The sequence below is a fragment of the Spinacia oleracea genome, chromosome 2 (genome assembly GCF_020520425.1).
Source record: "Spinacia oleracea cultivar Varoflay chromosome 2, BTI_SOV_V1, whole genome shotgun sequence".
NCBI classification, from domain to species: Eukaryota; Viridiplantae; Streptophyta; class Magnoliopsida; order Caryophyllales; family Amaranthaceae; genus Spinacia; species Spinacia oleracea.
Window position 1 is genome coordinate 111,225,221 of NC_079488.1, and position 22,509 is coordinate 111,247,729.

Below are 22,509 nucleotides of genomic sequence, written 5' to 3' on the forward strand. Positions count from 1 at the left end.
CGTTTGTGACTTCTGTATTAGCTTGCTCTATGTCAAATTGTCAAAATTCAAAACAATAAATGATAGGTGATTATACCTGAATAACCTGATCAGTGTGACCATCAACCTGCAAGTTAATCGTCTAAGGAAACTTTTTTAGCCAATTGGAAAATCTTTTTAAGATCAACCAAACAACACTAACATAAATTTTGTAGATCAATAGGAAATTAAAAGGTTTAGATAAAATGAACAACCTAACAGATAATATCATTATCATTATTATTTGTAAGGACCTAACAAGTAACATCTACCTAGCTATCTTGTAGCTCAGGACTTTTTATAATTTTTGAAAAAACATTGAACTAAGTCAACTAACCTAGTAACTAGCATACTCATCAATTTACAACCCATCAATTATCTCATTTCCCACCACCAAACATGATTGCTAAACTTGTACTATTAGTGAAACGTACAATTATGCCCTATTTTTGTCATTTGGTGAAGATAGGGAAAATTAATACTTTGACTGGATACTAGGGATAATGATACTCCCTCCGTCCCGGAATACTCGACCCGGTTTGACCGGCACAGAGTTTAAGAGACTTTAATTGACTTATTTATTTTAATAGGTAGTAGTTGATAGTGGGGTATTATTTTAATGTTTTAGTGGGAGTTGTGTTAAGAGGTGGGGTTGGGTGAGAGTAGGGGTTGAATTTTTAATTATTTTTTGTATGGAGTAGGGGGTAGGTGGGTTAATAGGGGTGGAGTGAGAAACAATATAATATTGTTAGAATATTTCCATTTTTAGAAACAGGTCAAGTATTAAGGGACGGCCCGATAAGGAAAACAGGTCAAGTATTCCGGGACGGAGGGAGTAGAAATCTGTATGAAAATATCACATATCCGTCATTGTAATTATATAATGTGTGATTTAGCTTGATATTTTTACTTTTGGCTCCTTATATGCATCCATATGAAAAATAATAATATTAACAAGTGATTGATTAAGACTTTATAAACGTTAAATGAAATAGATAGTGTTTTCGGAAATGAGTATATTAATTCTCATTGATAAAGTACTTAGAATGATCACATGATCGAGTTGTAAACTTGAGATCTTATTTAAAAACATCAAAATAGTGTATGTATCTAAAATAACATGAGAAATTTCATTCTGAAGCTAATAAAATCGCACGGTATAAAATGAACGGTCAATTGAAAAAGGTTGCTTCTAAAAAAGTACGGAATACTTTAAAACTACTAAAAATGCTACAAGCGTAAAATAAGAGTCGTAAAGGGTAAACAATATAGATAGTAAATGTGATTTTATCTCTATTTATGACTTTTGAATCTCATCTCCTATCCCTTTAACCGACTAAGCTAGTCGGTAAAGAAATAAAATTTCTTGTTACTTATGTTCTACGTATAACATATACACAAATTCTTATTTACAAGGGTTGTACAATAAATATTGTACACCGTAGTAAAAGTTAACTCAAAATGCTTAAAAGTTAAGCTTATATATGTAAAAGTTATCTATTTTTTAGTGATTGTTTTTTTAATTTTAATAAAACTTATTTCTTCAAAATCACTAATAATGTATAAAATTAATCATTTAACCCTTTAAAATGTTTATCTATCGACTTTCTTTTTACTAATATAAAAGTTAATCAAAATTAGGTTAAAGTTACAGAAAAATGAGTAAAAGTTATCTTGGTGTACAATAAATTTATTGTACACATTGTGCGCGCAAGACCTTTTGTAACATATAAACATATTAATGTAGTTATGAATCGCATAATTGTTTTGTATCTATAGGATTCGTTTTTTTACAAAATTTTATATAAGACGGTCTTACACAAAAGACCGCCTTGGTGTCATATAGATTAAGCAATGAAATCAATTAGTTAAGCACTGAAACTAATTAGTTAAGCACTATAAGCAATTAGTTAAATAATAGAACTAATTAGTTAAGCACTAAAATAATTAGTTAAACACTAAAATATTTAGTTAAGCAATAGAATCAAATAGTTAAGCAATTAAAGTGATCTTTCCGATAAAGCGTTCTACACAAAAATTGTCGTTATTTTTTAATGGTAAAATCTCTCAAATGCCTCTTATGTAATTTAATCACTTGGCTACATGGATCTAAAGTGAAAAACTATACCACTATAACACTGCTCGAACACCTCAATCTCATCATACAATACTTGATGTTCAAGAATACGATGCAATGCAATGTGCCAAACTGCCAACGTGGGACAGACGGACTTATCCTGTATTTCTTCGCCCAAGAGATAAAGGGCATCCCTTTACCCCTAATTACATGTGCCTTTAGAATCCCACTCGCTTGCAATCTTGTATTGGTGTTATTGTGTAAAAATGTAACTCCTTAATGATTAACCTTTAACACTCATACAGTCATACGTGTACACTGGTCATTGGATGGTAAATTTGTCAGAGTCCATCATAATATCATACCAATACAAGAAAATATATTATTAAACAATAAGATTTCCCATTTATAAAAATTAAATAATTACTATCTCCGTTTCAAAAAGATATTTACAGTTACTATTCGTACGGACTCCAATGTAATATTTAACTACTAATATATCTAATTTCGTATGTGAAAAAATTGTAAAATATTGATATTCTGAAAATACATTCACAGACCAATCTAACAAGATCTTACATGTAACGTTTTGATGCATATAATGTTGAGAATTTACGGTCAAAGTTTTTATAATTTGGACACATTTTCCAAAGCGTAAAAAACTTTCTGAAACGGAAGTAGTATAACAAAAGAATATAGTAGGGTCGTACCAAAATGTTTTTGCATCGGAACGAGTAATCCTAGACAATATACTTCACGTACATATACATAATACATGTATATCAGAAAGTTAACTGTGTAATAGACTATTGATCACCACATCTAGAGCTATCAAGATATAGATCCGCTTATTAATACTAAATTTTCTTATTTTATTAAGTTATGATATAATTGTTTGAAATGAATGCTACATCGCCACACGGGATAAACCAAATGGCTAAACGGGCCGTCAATGTATATTCCGAATCACCTTTCTTGTACTTTATTTATGCGTCACTATATTTCAAAATTGGTATCAAGCTAAGCCAAAAACGAATCTAGTCAAATGAAAACATGCAAGTAGAATCAAGAAACTAATTCTTAATCAATAATTTATAACAATCAAAAACACAAATAGATCGCATGAAGCGCTAAGCATGATACCAGCATATGTATGGGCAGCCTGGCAAAGCTGTAATTCATTCGTAAAGTATATCATCATATCATCAGTTCATAATGTGAAGTGGATGAAAGAATAAATGAATAAGTACTCACTACTCATACTCATCCCCATCTTTGCTTCAGAGCAACATCATCTCTTTCTCTATCTATCTCTCCCCACCACCGAAAATAAAGCCTTTCTTTGCGGGAGGGTTATCAACTCATCACTTGAAATACTGGACCTGGTTATTGGACAGAGTAGTTTAACAAGTACGAAATATAGGGTTAAGGTCACGTTAATAAGGTTTTTATTGGACGTGTCTTTATTAGACATGGTCAATAGAGAGTCAAAATTTATAACACGTTAGTTCTGAAAAGTAAAATAGTTATGATGTACGGAGTATAGAGTAAAAATTTATGTGCATGTATAGCTTCGTATGGACTTGTATTTATATATGGAATTTTTTATTCATTTTTTTGCTCGTTTATTATTCCGCCCACTATTGGCTCGATTTGACCTGTGACCCGCTAAAAACGATCCTATTATTACCCCCCCCCCGCTTTTGAACCCTACCGGTTCAACTCGTCTAACAACCAGGTCTGATCATCAGATTATCACTCATCACATAACAAAATACCCGTCGCTCCGTGAGTCCGTCACTATGATTAAAATCGGCAAAATTTTGTACTTCCTCCGTCTTTTAATACTCGCAACGTTTGTTAGTTTCACGCATGCCGATGCACAACTTTGATCATTTATATCTTAAGTTCTCTTTATGCAAAAATTATAAAAAGTTGATATTTTGAAAATACACATTGAGACGAATCTAACAAGATCCCACATGACTATATTTTATATTATATAAAAAACACTACGAATAGTCAAAGTAGATTATATGAATAGTGGCAAAAGTTCAAACGTTGCAAGTATTAAAAGACGGAGGAAGTATTTGATAGTCTCACAATTTTTTTGTTCGATTATTACTTCATGCGTCTCTAAAAGATTGCCCCATATACTATAAATGTATGTCACGGCAGCACGAGGTGCCTCAGCATGATTATTCCATCGAAGCGAGAAAAGTTGTGAAAGTAGACAGTCTGAATCTGCGAAGCTTTTGGTTAGGAAAGAGAAAACCTTGCCCCCTATTTGTTTGCCCCATTTCTTATTTGATTTGTGATCGTCACATATTTCTCATCATACAACTATTATTTAATCTATCTAGCCGTTTACTTTTACCTATAACCAATTTTTAATAAAGTAAATAAAAATATTTGAATTTGGACAATTTTCTAGGGACAGAAAAAGTACAATTTACTCCCTCTATCTCAATTCATTCAATTGAATAATCGTCACATTTTTATTTCATGTCCGTCCTAATTTAATTGTTACGGAGTACCATTTGTTCCACTACCATTTTACCCCTTGGTAAGAAAATTTGGGTGAGATTCGTCAAAGTAAATACCAGCTTTAAAAAGTTTGTTTGGTTACTTATGGCCTTTTTGTTACGAATTCTCTAACAGGTGCTGAAATTGCAGTGGCTGTTAGAGAATTTATTATTTGTAGAGTTGTACTTGTGGGAGCATATGTACAGATGTATTCGTGGGAGTTGAGGAGTTTACTTCAAAGCTACTGCTACTACATTATAATACTATTTCAGAGTAAGTAACAAATGGGGAAGATGATTTGAATTAAAAACATATTTTAAAAATACACTACGGTATTTCTGCCCCGGGACCCAAGCTCTAAGGATGATCCGCCATTGATGGTATATTTTGTAAATAATAATTATTATTATTTTAAATTATTAAGTTAAGTGCTAATTTTATTTTATTTTTTTGCATTTTACTGATTTTTTTTTGTAAATAACGTTTGTATGCCAAAAATAGGTATGAGGCCCCAAAAGGTGAAAAAAAAATCGGGTCCTGAAAGGTGAAAAAATCAACGGCAACTTTTGTGTAAGACCGCCTCACCGGAAAGACCACTTTGGTTGCTTAACTAATTGGTTACATTGCTTAATTAGTTGATCCAATTGCTTAACTAATTAATTCATTTGCTTAACTAATTGGTTTCGGTGCTTAACTAATTAGTTTAAGTACTTAACTAATTGATTCCATTGCTTAATTTATATGATACCAAGGTGGTCTTTTGTATAAGACCGCCTTATAGAAAAGTTTGTAAAAAATCAAAAGGTTGGGCCCTGATATTTGGCTTAATTTATTATTGAGTTATAGTATGGTTAAACGGTGAGTTAAACTATGATTAACTTGCCGGAAAATGAAAATGAGACCCCAAAAGGTGAAAAAAAAAAGTTGGGGTCCTAAAAGGTGAAAAACCAAAAGGTTGGACCTCAGCCTTTAGCTTAACTCGTAAATTGGGGGTTGTTTGGTTGACATCTAAAAATGGGGGAAGTGGAAATTCATGGGATTTCATAAATTGACTAATTGTTTGGTTGACATAAAAAAGTAAAAGTGGAGAAAGTTGAAATTCATGAGGATTTTGAGTTCCTACCAAACATGGGAAGTAAATTACCTAGTTCCCCCTTGGTCAATCAAAGTTCATGGGAATTTCTAATTCCCATGTTATCAACCAAACAATTTTAAGAGATTCCCATGAATTGAACATGGGAACTAATTTTTCTTGAATTACAACTTCCTATGGGAATTTAATTCTCATGTCAATCAAACAAGGCCTGGATGTATTATTTAATTAGATGGTGGGGTTGATAAATTACTAAAAATGACAAGTGTATCTCTAAAATAAATACGCCAAGAAAATACAAGTGTATCCCTTAAATAAATACGGAGGGAGTATCAATTACCTTATCGATCACCCTTTATTTAAATATATACGAAGCAGTACAAGTATAAAATCAATTTCTTATTCAAGTGTCGTTGCGTGCATATTTTTTTATTTTTTTGGTGTTAGCACCCGCTTCACCCTTAGGGATAATCCGGATTCAGGGCGAGTTCTAGGTGGATAGGTTCTAGTTCCCTCCCAATTGTTGTTGCGGGGGATCGAACACGGGTTCTCCCTACCAAGTTCAGACCCAATCACCACTAAACCAACAAACAATTGGTTGCGTGCATATATGACTTACTAGTATTGTAAAAAATGAAAATGCATAATATCCCCATGAATTTTATTTTTTTTCTTAATTTAATTTAATTGGATTTTACAAGTTTACCATACTTTGAAAATTATGGTTTGCATCCACAATCTCTACCTCTTTACCAATAAGATATTAACCTAGTAATTAACACTAAGGATTTAAACACGATAATAGTTCATATTCGAATCCCATCATTTATTTATAATTTGTATTATCCTTGTGACTCACTCGCACAGTAAAAGAAGTCTACCTTTATCACCACTTTGAAATAAATTGTACGAGAATTAACAACCTGTCTAATTAGATTTTTTTTGATAAAATTGTCTAATTAGATTATTATCATCTAAACTTAATTACTCCGTAGGATATATGGGATTGAAAAGTGTAATTCCTTGCCGTCACCCTCACACGTGACACGCACCAACTTATGTACTCGGTACACTTGGACAGCTTCTATCTGTAATGGAGTGTCAGAAACATATGCGAAAATTCTTGCGAAAGTTCTACTATGAACAACTCCACAAAAGTCGCAAAGCCAACCAACATTGTCATGTCAATTGATTTATCATCAAGTTATGTTTACTCAAATTGTAATTCAAATCCAATTACTCGTTTGAATTCTGGTTTATAAGTCCGTTTATAATTTGTTTAAGTTCGAAAAAATAATTTAATAAAATATAACATTTTTTTTATAAATAATTTGACCTGTAACAGTCGAGAAATGTATAAAAAGGAAGTGAATCTATCATGCATTATAATATTTCATAGAAGATTCCAATCATATATATATATTTTGTGAAGCTTCTCCTTGATTATATGATTTAAATCAAGTGGACGATTTCTCAAAGCTCGTTTATTATGCTCGAGTAAACTCGTTTAGCTCAAGCTCGAACTCGGATTCAAGCTCGAGCCAAACGAGTGAGCTCGAGCCGAGCTCGAGACATCCTAATGCTTAGTGAACAAAGCTCGAACAACGAATGGAAAATGTCGGTTAAGCTCAAGACAAGCTCGAATAGTGAAAATCTTTATCAAGCTTAGCTCGAACAAGGTAAACTCGGATCGGCTCAGCTCGTTTGCATCCTTACAAATAATACTTGATTGTTAAGTATATGCACGTTAAACAATGTTTGGCTTCGTATATTTTTATAAATATTACTACGGAGTACATCGTTTTAACATTAACGAGACAACATAGGTATCTTATAGGGGCACCCGATTAAGTCAACCTTAGGTGGTCCCTTATAGAGTGTAGATGATTTTCAGGTCCAACAAAATTATATAAGCTATAACCATGTCCAATCGGACCCAATAAGATTTTTTAATGCAATCAAGTTTGATAAAATCTAATAAAATTACAATTATAAATGATAAATTAATATTTTATCAGATAAAAAATAAATAAAAATAACACCCTTAGCATGTGTTATACTTATACTCCCTCCGTCTCAGATTAGTTGTTACACTTTCCTTTTTCGTCCGTCCCAGATTAGTTGTTACATTTCTCAAATAGGAATGACCCCACAATTATTATATTGTCTCTCTTTTCCCACTAAATTGTTTTTGTCCCCACACCCTCTCTCATTCAATTAAAAAAATACCCCAGTAACTCCTATCACATCTACTTTTTCAATAAAATAACAATTGATAACCAAACAACCCCTTATCACCTAAAACTTTGTGCAAATGTAAGTGTAACAACTAATTTGGGACGGAGGGAGTAACTCAACTTATTTTGTCGTACCAAATATCACATACATGATACAACTAAAGGTCGAAGTGAATGCAAATATCAGCTCAAAAATCAAATTTCAAAAATCAAAACGTTAATTTTATAAATGCTGATAATAATCTAAAAAGTAAATCCAAATCAAATTTTAAATCTTGGATAACAAAATTAAACATTTAAACTCAACATTTGTGAATTCGTGATCAACGTCATCTTAAAATACTAGATTAATTTAACCATAACAATAAAATCTTAACTTAAAAAGTGGAGTACATATTTTAAAAGATCGTGAAGATAAGATCATAGTTTACCGTTATATACGCAGCAATAGCGCAGCCTCCAACAGAAATTCAAAATACTTGCCATGACGTTTGCTGTATTATATCCACTCAACAACAAATACTTCTTCCATTCTTTTATAAATGACACAATTGTACTTTTGGCACTATTTATATAATATATTTTGACCATCAATTGTGATTTATACGTAATAAAAAATATAGTCATGTGGGGTCTTGTTATAGTCGTCTCATCCTATAGTTTTATAATATCAAACTTTCATAATTTTTAACCATTGATAATAAAAGGTATTAATGGTTGAAATATTGCGTTGGCAAACGTGACAAAAAATTGTGTCATTTAATAAAGAATGGAGGAAGTATACAATTTCCGCGCTTTTTATTTCTTGTTGTTTTCTCTATTTTGGAGCTCTTTAAAAACCAATAAATTCATAACTAATGAGGTCTTGACATACTGGTTAAAATCAAAATACATTCACAACAAAAAATCCCTCTTTTAAAATTAAAAAAACACACACAACTACCTTAATTCGATTTATAAAAATTACCTGTCTAACGCTTTATTAAAAAAAAATATATAGGATTATATATTATTTATTCTTTTTAATTGTATAATTTAGCCATTATCCGTTTGTTCACTTGACACATCTCACATACGAAATATGATTTATTGATTTATACTCGTACTTGGGAAAACATATATGAAATTTTTACATTTTTGAAATACCAACTTTTTACAAGTATTTAATTTTGCATATTCAAAATGTATTTGAAGTTATAAACATACGAAAGTCGAATAATTATCTTTTAACATTCGGATATCATTTACCATTATAGTCAATTCACCAAGTTATATGAGAGTGATGGATAGCTCAGTTGGTTAGAGCTTTCATCCCGATTCCAGATGATCCTGTGATCGATTTCACCAAGTTATATAAGAACGGTGGGCTGAGTAGTTTGAGGTTAGCTAAAGTGTAGTTTCTACCTTATCTTAGATTTCGCTTATCATTGAATTTCATCGTCCGAACCTAGGCATTCTAAGTACAATGCCTAATAAAAAACTGTTACGAGTATTCTGAAACGGAGGGAGAAAAAACCAATTGACGGCAATAAAAAAAATGCCGAAAACAAACGTTACAAACCAAAAAGCGAAACGCGGAATTCTTTCATTTACAGAAGGGCAAAACTGTTGGGAGACTCGGCTTCGTCATTGTTATAGAGAAGGTAATAAAGTGGCAGACAAATTAGCAAACTTAGGGGTTGGACAGGAAGAGAGATTGCTCTTCTTTGATAACCCGCCAAGAGAGTTAACTTCCCTCCTGCGTGAGGATTTTGAAGGTGTCACGACACCTCGCCTAATTATGTAATTTTATTTTTGTCGGGGTTTTTCTCCCCTCTTAAGCACCAAAAAAAAAAAACAGAAGGGCAAAATTAACGTAGACTGTACGGTTTATTTACGGTGGGCCCACGCACTTGTGTAGCTTAAAGCATCCGTTTAGCTGAGCTAACACACACCGGAAAATAAAAATCCGTAGCTAAACTTAAACGGCATACAAGGGTACTTTCGTCCTTTCACTCCACTCACCCCCTTCCTCTTTTTGTTGCGAGAAGAGGAGAGAGAAATTCCAAATTCGAAGAAAGAAAAAAAAAATCTCTCTTTTTTCTCTCTCCTCCCCGCAGAAGTAGCGCAGCAGCCAAGTCCAGACTATAGTAGTAGTAGAGTAAAGAACCCCATTGTCAGAGAAAGAACAACCCCAATTCCTTTCTCTTTCTATTTTTTTTGTTTTCATTTTCATTTTCATTTTATTTTTAATTGGAATTAAATTATTCTTGGCGTGCTTAAATTCAAATCCAAATTGGGCGAATTTTTGGGATTTCTAAACTGTATTTTGTGGGGGAACGAACACCAAAATATTTAAACACAAATTCATAGTGTTTGTTTTTATTTTCGTAATTACATTTTGGGAATTATTATTGTGATATTTTGAATTGTACATTTTGGGAAATTGGGAAGTAAAAATGGAGCAGCGTGGAACTCCGGTGAGAAAACCACATACATCAACTGCAGATCTGCTTACTTGGGAGGAAAATCCTTCCGCTGATTCTTTTTCTCTCTCCTCCTCCAATCGCCCTATTCGTAATAACCAGGTACTCTCTCTCTCTCTCTCTCTTTCTCTTTCTCTTTCCTTTTTTTTCTTCTGGGTTTTTGTTTTTGTTACCATTTCAATTTAGTAATTTTCCCGGGTATAAGTTTGATTTTCTGGGTTTGAAATTTGATGGGGTTAAAAAAAAAGAGTTGATTTTTAACATTTGTGCAAAGATTTAAATTTCTGCTTCTGGGTTTCTATTTCAGTAAATGAGCAATTTAAGAGAATGATTTTTTAAATAAATAAAATAAATTTTAGGTATAAAAGATTGATTTATGGGTTAAATTGTGCTGAATAAGAAATTTAATGGGGTTGAATTATGGTGATTGATTTATTTTTGTTTAATTGGGAAATGAGCAGCCATCGGATGGGATCAGTAAGGTGGTCTTTGGAGGTCAAGTGACTGATGAAGAAGTGGAATCCTTGTTGAAAAGGTAAGATCTGTTCAATTTAATTTTCAGTTAAACTGTTTTTTCTCACGTTTGTCTTGTTGTTCATTAATTTGATAATCTTGTGTGAGGAATTTAATTGGATCTTCATTCTTCACATTTAGATTCCTGCACATTTTACTGTTCATACTGTAACTGTTTAAAGTAAGGAAATTTGGCTGCATCATCAATAAGACAATAACTCATTATATAGTGTGATATTGTGTTATGCTATTGTTGCTTTGGGATTAAGATTTACTTCGTATAAGTTTAATGCTCGGTTTTACCGATAATTGCTTTAATTAGTCAGTGTAATTTGCTTTCCCGTGGATAATGTTTGTTTGCATTTAAAGGGAACTCTATGTTTTCAGCTGTTCCATTGATTGGCCTAGTTGATAGTCTTGATACGAGTGTATTGTTAACGGCGTTGTCTTGGACCAATGGCGGCCTTGCTCAACGTCTAGTGTTAGTATTTTGAATATGCATTTGTGGATTGTCTGTTCATCTTGATTGATGTTAGGTCTTGTGCTAGGTGCTTGTTCAGTAGGTTCCTTTCTTCTTGCCTATTTTTTTAAAAAAATCTTGATTGATGTTCAATGTTGAACCGAGTGTTTTGGCTATAACGTGTTAAGAGGGATATAGTCCAATTGATCTTCTTCCCAAAGGGCATGTATGTTTTTGCAGATTAGTTGCTTTCTTTCTTGCTAAGTATAGAATAATAAGGTTATGTAATGTGTGTTATCTCAGGAAACCATGCTCTGCTCACAAGTCAAAAGAGATGGTAGGTAGTGGCATTTTCGAGGCTGAAGAAAAGACTGAGAGCCAAGAAGCTGAAGGTGCCAACCAAACTCCGGGTAGCAAAACTGGCGTTCGTATGTACCAGGTATACAATGGATCTTTCCCCCTAGTAAAAGGTTATCGTGTGACAGAAATTTTCTGAGTGTTGGTCAATATAATGCGAGTAAAACTGAGGTCTATTCCCTAGTCAATACGAGTCAAGTGTTCCTTTGTCATGAGAATCGACAATACTGAAAATTAGTTGCTGTTGAAAAATGGTAAATGTAGCAGCTAATCTGCTCCCAGATTACGAACCAACAACTTTTGTGCAAGACCGTCTTACCGAAAAGACCGCTTTAATTGCTTAACTAATTAGTTTCAGTGCTTAACTAATTAGTTTCAGTGCTTAACTAATTAGTTTCAGTGTTTAACTAATTAGTTCCAGCGCTTAACTAATTGGTTTCATTGCTTAACTTACCTTAAAAATTTGTAATTATGAACAAACTAAGGAAAAAACTCCCCCCCCCCCTATCATGAAATGTACGGTCAATTGTTTTAGAGAAACTTCTTGTTTTTCTTCGCCTTTGTGAAAGTTCAATTATCTCTTATGGTAATTAATAATTAATACTTCTTCTATGTTTGGTTTAGTATGATAACATATTCTAATGCTCTTGCAATATTTTTATGGTGATTTGGTGTACCAGCAAACCCTTTCTGGAATGAGTCAAATCTCATTTGGTGCTGATGAGAGCGTTTCTCCAAAGAAACCTCCCACTTTACCAGAAGTAGCAAAGCAGCGCGAACTGAGTGGAAATCTGTATGATAGTGCAGCAGCAGAAGAAGCAAAGTTGAAGAAACAACTCTCCGATGCTAAATGCAGGGAGTTAAGCGGACACGACATTTTTGCCCCTCCCCCCGAAATCAAACCCCGATCGAACGTAAGGTCGCCTGCATTCGAGGAAACAGACAGCGAACTTGTAGTGAAAACAGCAAAGAAGATTTCAGACCAGAAATTCGCTCATTTATCAGGAAACAACATCTTTAAGGAAGATGCACCACCAAACTCGGCAGAGAAACCGTTGAGTCACGCCAAGCTGAGGGAGATAAGTGGGAATAACATCTTCGCCGATGGGAAGGCCGAATCCCGAGACTATTACAGCGGCGTTAGAAAGCCTCCGGGTGGTGAAAGCAGCATTGCTTTGGTTTAAGGGGTTGTTTGGTTGACATCTAAAAAAATGGGGGGAGTGAAAATTCATGGGAATTCGTAGATTGGATCGTTGTTTGGTTAACATTGAAAAAGTAATAGTTGAGGAAGTTGGAATTCGTGGGAAGTTGGTTTAATCTGGTCAGAGATCTAACATTGTTATTTATTTTTTTTATCATCTTCTTCTCATTATTATTGATTTCGCGTGTCATCATTCTTCGTTGTGGGTATAACGACTTGACCTTGCAAGTTGCAACTATGGAGGTTTAGTTACATATTTTCTCTTAGGTTTTAACTTGTTGATTCAGAGTTACAGACATTTTGCTAATTGGTTGTAATGTTTATAAAAAAACGTTGGTTTTTTTTTTCAAGTGTCGGTGTCATATGTCAATGAAGTGGTTGGGGGTGTTAAGTTTAATTTAAAATTCACTGAGAATTTCATTCCTTTTTTGTCGATTGTTGTTGCTTACTGAAGTAGTTTTTGCAATAATCCTGCTGAAATGGATATAGTTGATGCTAAGTTTGTGTTGCAAGTTAGCTTAATTTGATGAGAATTGAAATGATCAATTCACTTTCTCAAGCGTAAATTACACATCTTAAAATAGTGTTTCTGAATTCTGATCATGGTCTTTTATACTGATTTACAGTAAAATGAACTTCAATTTTTTGTACTTGAAAGATATTATTGGTTAGATTTCAGTGTCCAAAGATATGATGAGCACTGCCCAAATGGCCCAACAATCGATGACACATTGGTAGTTTGGTACTCATCAGATCTGGACTGAGTCTGGTTCAAAAGAATATTAGACACAGACTTAGACTCATACCCATTTTAAGCATCTGGACCCAGATCCGACCTAGATCATATAGGTCCCAAATAATCGGTCTGGCCCTATAAAATGGGACGGGTATAACAAGGTCTGGATCGGGTCATGGATCCATGCCTATCTTTACTAATGGGCATTTCTTTTCTAATTTCTCTCTTCGTTCGGTTAAAAATTAATCTAGAAAATCTAGAAAGAACAATCTTAGAAAATACTTATCTAGGAGCTAGACTAGAGAAATCTAGTAACTAAAATGTCTAGAAAAAAGAACCTAGAGCATGTAACTCCAATATATACCTCTCTTATATATATTGTGATAAAGTGATGAGAAATACGAAGTACAAGCTACTATCTAATACAAACTCACTCTTGTTCTCCTAATTAATACATTCAGCCCAAATTTCTGACATGTTCAGTTGTTAGGATTGAACGATGTTTTAGGTTGTGATAAATAAATCATGTTATCTAATATTTTGATTCCTCTAAAAGTTGTCCAAAGGATAGTAAACTACTCCGTATTACGTAACAATTGCATTACTTGGTCTAATGAAAAGGATAATGTCCCACAAGTTAGAATCTTAAATTGGCAGAAACAATCCAACAATCCTCTACAAGGGACATTGTAGAGATAGAATCACTGATAGTGGTTAAAACTAAAAACTTGTGTACGTACACAAAAGACCAGACTGAGTTGATCCATGTTAGGTTCTGGCGGATACAACACTGTCTCACCAAATTAGAATGAAATGGATATATGAATTGGTCATTGATCTACAACAACGAGCTACATCTTTGTGTTCTAAGGATTTTAAAGATAAAAAACTGATTTACGCATACTATTGATTTTGATATACTTCTACGTGAATAGAGTAAATAAAACCTTATCTTACAATTGGTGTACCAAAATTACTTATCCTATTCATTTGTGTAGCAAGGTGCTTGATTTGACCAATTGTCCACGAAATCAGCATAAAGACCGTGATTGTTGGCCGCGAAATTTCAACAATATCGTATGAAATTACAGTCCTAACAATTGAAACACAGTACAGATATCAAGAAACCTAAACCATAAATCTGAAAATCATTCACCAAAATCAACAATTGAACAGAGTTCAATGAAATTGAAGGAAATACAATTGAAGAGCAGCCAAACGTAAGAGAGTCGTAAAGTGATATTACGTACTCGAGTTCGATCGAGAGCGAGGAAGAGAGAGCTGGAAACCCTAGCGAGGAAGAGAAAACAACTGAAAAAGGGACATAGAAAGGGTTGAAAATGAAAAGGTAGGCTTATTGTGGTCTTAACTAAACCGTCCTAACTAATTTGTGGCTCAAAACAACATTTATGGCCACATGCCCACAATCATGCTCTTATCAATATAAATAAGTCGAAGCATTAAACAAATAATACAGATTTCAAAATAGTAAACTTAAAGTGGTTGTATTGTAAAGAACTTTTGACTACATTATGTAACAGAAAATGCAGAAACCACTCGTCTCCATGTTATTATCTGATCAAACTTTAATCATATTAGTAATCCACAAAAAAAAAAAAAAAAAAAAAAAAATTAAAAAGCAAATTGGAATTATTTTTCCTGGAGTAATTTTTGCTTCCGATGTATCTTCAATTCTTTAGTTATTAATAGCAGTAATAAATCTAATTTTTGCATCATTCATTATCAGAATTTAATTTTATATTTTTATTTTCCAGTTCGTTTGTCAAATTATGTGAAAATCAATCCATTACGAAGGTATTATCTCTTCTTCAAATTAAATCAACCTTTATAGGAATATTCATTCAGGTTTTCAACTTTGCAAATCTATTAACAAATTAAGTTAATTTTTGATACAGTACAGTCACATGTAGGCTAATACTCACGAAGTCACATTTGATAGATTATTACACGAGTTATTTATATATTTTGAAATTTTGGTGGCTTGCTAAGACTGTTAGTAATATGCTTTAGCTTTTAGGCGCTTATTTCGGTTCGGAGTTCTCACCGCCATCGACGGGTGGACTAATCTCACGCGGGATATTACATGGTTACCTCGATGGGCAGCATCCCTCCCAGCTGAAGTTTTTTCCATACCCAAGGCTTGAAAACGAGACTTTGGTTAAGGAGCCGGAGACCCTTAATCACTCACGTCAACCCCAATTACAGAAACTATGTGTGAAAATGGAACAAAATTAATAAACTATATGTGAACATAGAAACTATATGTGAAAATAGAACAAATTTGAGGAAAGCTTTAATGTGTAGATTTTTTTTTTAAAAAAAAAAATGCTACATGATGTATTGATACATCAAAGATCTTGCATTTTTAAGTAATTGATTAGACACAAAAGAGCATTGCTTTTAATTTATCAAGTTCTCGGCAAGTCAAGAAAATTAAAACTAAGAAAACAATTAGTCCACCATTTGGGCTTGTACAGTTCCAAATCAAATAGTCCACCACTTGGGCATTTCTTCCACTTGGGCTCACTTGGGCTTTTCTTCCACTTGGGCTCACTGAAATTACATGTTTGCAACATCGGATTCCAAGCCCATGATCAAATTGTATGTTTTACACTTTTACACACTAATCTTATACTTACTAGTTAGTAGTTACTGCTCCCTCCATTCCTTTTTGATATTCCTGTTTCTATAAATGTCGTTCCTATTTGATCTTCCGGTTTCTATTTTTGGACATGACTTTTTACCATAAATTTCCCCACCATCCCTTATTTAATTCATTCACATTTCCCCATTCACCCACCCAACTCCACTTTTATGATTTTTTATTACTTTATAAAAAAAAATCTCTCTCCTTCATTTCTTTATTACTTTCTTCATTTATTTATTATTTTCTCTTACACTCAATTATTACTCTTACACCCAATCATTACAAGATTCCATTTTCTTATTTTCCACCCAAAACACCAAATAGGAAGATCATTTAGGAATGGAGGGAGTACAACTCTACAACTCAACAAGTGCTAATTCTTCATCTATCTCGCACTTATCCCTCCTAATAATAATTGAAATTCACACGGGTGAAATTTGCTTAGAGTAGCTTTCGATTTTTGAATATGTTAATACGCCAACCATCGATTTCCATTAAATATTTTTTAAAACAGAGTTATTTTGATATTTATCATCTTTTAAATTTTAGGTTGTTGTATTACCATCTTGTACAATGTAACTTTATGTTTAATACCTTAATTTTATGAAAGGTTTTATATTTATCAAATCTTGACAAATTTCATCTAAATTTCTATCAACATTAATTGGTCCCTGTTTACCTTTTTTTTTTTTTTAATTGTAAACTTAATGAAAAGGGAGTAAAATTAAAATGAATTGGTTAAGTGGGCTCTGTATGGACGGAAAATGGAATTGAATCCACTGAAAAGTAGTGAACACAAACGTTTCATAAAATCAGTGTGGTAAATATGATATTACATGTTATAAGGGGTATCAATGATGTACTTCCTCCGTTCTTATTTATATGACACAATTGGATTTTGGACGTTATTCACAAAAGCTCATTTGACTTTCTTTTGTGGTTTATACTTAAGAAAAACAAAGTCGTGTGGGGTTTTATTATATTCGTGTCAATAAATATTTTTTACGGATTTTTCATGAAATACCCCTCAATTTTCACGAAATTCACCAAATGCCCCTCGACTTTCAGAAATTCACCAAATGCCCCTCACAAATGACTTAATACCCTAACTACCCTTACACTTAACGGACGTTAAGTCTCCGTTAGCACGACTTTACTAATTTGCCCTTATTTTGCTTTTGGGAGCCTTAACCTTTCCCTACCACTGCTGACTGCTACTCTCTTAATTAACTGCATCCTCAACTGCTCCTCTCTCTCTCCCCCTTGTTCTTCCTCATTCATCAACCTTATCTGCATCCATTAATCACCGGAAAACACCCAAAAACTTCTGAATATTTTTGATAAATTCGGCAGTCCGGTCTTCAATTATTCCTCAAAGCAAAATCAATTCATTTGAAACCCAAACCCAACAACAAACTTCTGTAAAACCCATCTTTAATCCCCCTATTTGCTTCAGAAATTATTTTATGATTCATGGCGATTTTCTTGGGGGTTTCAGGAATTGCGGTTGGAGGCTCAGAAATGGGTTTAGGGGTGACAAGAGGAGTGAGGAAGACGGTGTATGGGCCGATCTTACCTATCGACGGTGGCGGATGCGGTGGATTTGTTGGGTCTTTAGTGTTGGCCATTTCCCGGTCTTACCTATTCACAATGGTGAGATGGTGGTCGATCTTACAATTGCTGAATCCCAATTTTTACTTCTTATTTCACAAATCTGAACAACATTTGAACTAGGAGCATGTAAATTAAGACCTTCCCATTTTTTGGCTTTTGGTTCCTTGCACAACTCGAGGCAACTATGGATAAATAGGATTGAATCTACAGGTGTACTTTAATTTGCAGCGGAAAGATTTTAGTTGTGTATTTAGTTTTAGGAGCATAAATGAATTTTTATTTAGTCTGTAGGTACTTTGATCAAGATCCTGACTCATGGGTCTTGACAATTTTTTTTTATTTAATAATTTGTTCCTTTTATTCCATTAATCAAAGTCACACTAGCATTACAGTGATTGGTTTCATAACAACTAAAAACATGACAACACCTTAAAAGAAAAATGGAATATGGAGTTTAGCAGCTTGAGAGATGTTGAGGGGGGTTACTACATCCATGCGAAAATGTTGTGGTTGCTGGGCTATACATCTGGACCTCCCTAAACCTTCCGGCAATAGGATTTACATAGGTGCTATTGAGGGTGTATCATAAAGTAGCTTAAACTCTGTTTTAACATCTAGTGTATTTGGTTTGTAATTGAATGATCTTGGTTATTCACATCAATATAAGGCACTAATACTCTCTAGTCCAATACAAAAAAAATGATATAGGTAATTGGGAGAGAAAGAGTTAGAACTTGGGCCTAAACCATATAGGAGGAGAAACTTGGGCATAAATGATTGCGCATCATAATTGATCTTTAAAAATATAAGTATTTGGTGAATTATTTTTCAACTAAGGGGTATTTGGTGAAATTAGTATTATAAAAGGGGTATTTGGTGAATTTGAAAAGTTGGCTAACGGAGCACTAACGGCGCGTCATTAATAAGGGTAGTTTGGGTATTATATTAAAAGTGAGGGGCATTTGGTGGATTTCTGAAAGTCGAGGGGCATTTGGTGAATTTCGTGAAAATTGAGGGGTATTTCATGAAAAATCCGTATTTTTTAAATATCAACTTTTTATAATTTTTTCCTATTAATGTTTGAAATCATTGGACAATGTGCCTAAATAATTGTGTTATTATAAAAAGAACAGATGAAATATTAGCTTACTGGTTAAAACTTAAAACTGAGGGTCTGTGTACAATATGTCTTAAATTCAAATCTTTCATCCCTCAATTTATGGGTAAGACCGAGGGTCTGTATACAATAGGTCTCAAATTCAAAATCTCCATCCCTCAATCTATAGTTAAGACTAAAGATTTGTGTACAATACATCTCAGATTCGATCCCATATCCCTCATTTGTAAGTTGTATTGCTCGGCGGTAAAAAAAGAGTTGGTTTTTACACTATAAGTAGCTTGATCTCCAAGCCAATTAAATGGCGGAGAAGGCCAATGGTGAATGGGCAACAGGAATGTGGGGCCAATTGTTGGAGTGTGGTGACTGCCATTGTACTTGAGCTTTGTAGAGTCGTTTCCAAATCTCACCACAGTCGTCTCATCTGTAGAATGTACAGTGACACGTACCTTACTTTATTTTGGCAACGCCGTAATTTTTTTTTTACCGTGGAATCAAAGTACGGATTTCCTTTTTACTCCTATTCAATTTTTTAGTAGCTCTACCTAGAGCGGCTGAGCGGGTAAACGTGGTGCATTGCGTCGTGTCAGATTGAGTTCATGTTTATTTTGATGTTCTTTTTAACTTATTGATACGGAGTATTATTAAGTACGGAGTTTTAGGTTCCATAAATTCAGATGAATTCTAATAAAATCATACTTTAAATAAGATCATGCATAGTATATGTTAAATAAGATCATACGTAATACTCCCTCCGCTCCTTTAAGTTGTATCCATTTGGGAAAGTGGGGGGTTTTAAAAAAAATTGGAATCTTGGTTTGTATTGGAAGTGTAATGAATGGGTGTAAGAAAAATGATTGTATGTAAAAGATTATAATTAAAAAAAAAAAAAAAAATAATAAAGAAATAAGGTAAGAGAGAGGAGTGATAATGATGGGTGATAAAGGAGGTGAGAGGGTGGATATATGGGGAAGGGAAAAGAATTAAATAATAGGGACGGGGAAATTTAGGTGGGAATATAGGTAGAATCTTTAGGTATTTTGATAATTAGATAGAAATGTAAAAGTATTTTAGGATAAAATGTATGTCCAAAAATAGAAACGGATACAACAAAAAGAAACGCTTAAAAAGTAAACGGATACAACTTAAAGGAACGGAGGGAGTATAAGTTAAACAAGGTCATATAAGGTTTATAAGTTCAATAAGATTCAATGTATATATGTTTCAATAAAGATGGGTAGCTATTTCAACTCGAAAAAATAAATAAAGTCTTATAAGTTTCAATAAGATTATATAAGTTCCTATGGATAAAATAGATAATATTAGAGCATGTACATTGAGGCTTATGGAGTAACCAAGTGTGTCTTGGCCTAGTGGAAATGATTCCACCTTTCAACCAAAGGTTGGGGGTTCTATCCTCACTAGGGGAACTTTGAGGGAGGGTTCCCCTTATCACTCCCCCCACTCTCAAAGTGTCTAGCCTGCTAACCCGGGCGGGTTGACCCGTGCGGGATTCCGACCCGGTAGGGCTATTCATCTTACCTTGCAAAAAAAAAAAAAAAAAACTGAGGCTTATAGAGTGGCTTTTCAAATAACCCTCTAAGTAGCTCTCTAACAAGAACTATGTATTTGCCAACATTGAGGCTTTTAAGAGGTTTTTATTTCTTCAGGGCCCTTGCCCAAGACCTCTCCAATAGTTGATTCTTCTTGAAAACTGGGGAGTAACTTTGAAAAGTGAATTATTACATTATTAACATTATTAACATGGGTTACTACATTATTAACATTATTAACATGGATTATTACATTATTAACATTATTACATCATTCCCCGGGTTACTTCATTATTAACATGCACATTTACTAATATATATTTATTTTGCAATGATAACATGAAACACGTACTCCGTAATAGCTTAATGGCAAAAGCTTTATTGTATAAACATTACATGAAGTGAACGACCAATGAAAAGAGCGCCACGTGTCTCGTATACTTTCTTATAAACATCTTTTAATTAAACGGGATATACACCTTTGACACTAACCCACACTTTTTTGTATCTGGTTCATATTGTGTTTGCTCAATAAAGTTGACCCTATTTTAAAGGTTTAGCGCTAAATATATAATTTTGTAGTTTTTTCCGTACGCAGGTTGAGTCGTACGTGTTAGACGTTAGTTTCATGTCTCCCCTCCCCTCGGATGAGTTATCTTCATTTTACCTTCAAAACAGAACTATATTTGTTTATAACAATTTTGTAGAAAGATTTATTTGGGAAAACATACCCATAATTTTCATATGAAACTATAGACATATAAGTATTTTTAAATTCCTATATTACTATATGTAGACATTTTTTAATATTTACGTAGTAAATATCTTTTTTTGGTAAGCAAGCAATATAATTATTAACCAAATAGAACTATTACAACCTAGCCAACTCAACAGAGAAGGCACAACAACTACTGCTAACTGCCAACAACAGTCAGCAAACTACAACTCCTAGCAGCCAACAGGCAAACCAGTTACAACCAACAAGGCTTACAAATTCAACAACCAAACACTGTCACTCCTATTGATTTTCTTAGTCATGACTGCTTTGACTCTATATTTTACAATTTGCTTCAAGTTGCTCATAACAGACTGAACTGTAGGCACTGAATCTTTCCAAAAACTGTGATTCCTGCTCCTCCAAACCAAATACACCAGGGCTGCCACCCCTGCATAACAAACTTGGGTTCTTGTTTACGCAGTAAATATCAATCAACATTATTTCAATTCAATTATTAGGTAGCTTGTTTCATGCCAATACTATAGGCACTATTTTGCCGTATAATTCTCAAAAATTATTTGATGTTTCAAACATTGAATTGTTGAATATTCAACCATCTATAAAAATAGTAAGTACATACTATCAATTCACTTTTATTTTAAAAATGAGAAATATGAGTTTGCATAAGATTCAAACCTGTACCCCAGTTTCAACACCAGACATTATTCAATTGAGCTATACCCTTGTACTACGTACATGCTATTTTTGTAAAATTAATATTAATATAATATAGAATAATTATCTTGTGAACAAAATTCAAACTAATTTCATTAAATAAAATAATATTTTTTTATTATTCGCATAAATAATCTGGCACATCGCCCGAGCCCAAATTCTAGTGTAATTTTAAAACAAGAAAAACCACAAACCGTGTATGTTTCATATCTTTAAGCTAGTTACATACTTTAAAATTGACCAACTTTAAAATTGTCCGTGTATGTTTTGATGGAATAAGAACCTAAAATGTCCCGTAAAAAAAAGAATTGACCAACTTAAGTCTTCTTGTTCTATTTATGGCTAAACAATTGACTATGGAGTATAGACTCATTGTGACCTTGATTTTTTCTTGTTGAATGAAGTGTTGGCCCTTCTTTTA

General features: G+C 33.4%; 1 protein-coding gene across 1 annotated transcript; it reads left to right on the forward strand.

Annotated features, from left to right (window-relative positions):
• Window positions 1–9,514: 9,514 nt before the first annotated feature.
• LOC110778372 (uncharacterized) lies at window positions 9,515–13,297 on the forward strand. Its single transcript, XM_021982957.2, has 4 exons — window positions 9,515–10,518; window positions 10,878–10,951; window positions 11,693–11,828; window positions 12,427–13,297. Exons 1-4 carry the CDS (start codon window positions 10,390–10,392, stop codon window positions 12,928–12,930), a joined length of 843 nt encoding a protein of 280 aa, XP_021838649.1. The 5' UTR covers window positions 9,515–10,389; the 3' UTR covers window positions 12,931–13,297.
• Window positions 13,298–22,509: the final 9,212 nt, after the last annotated feature.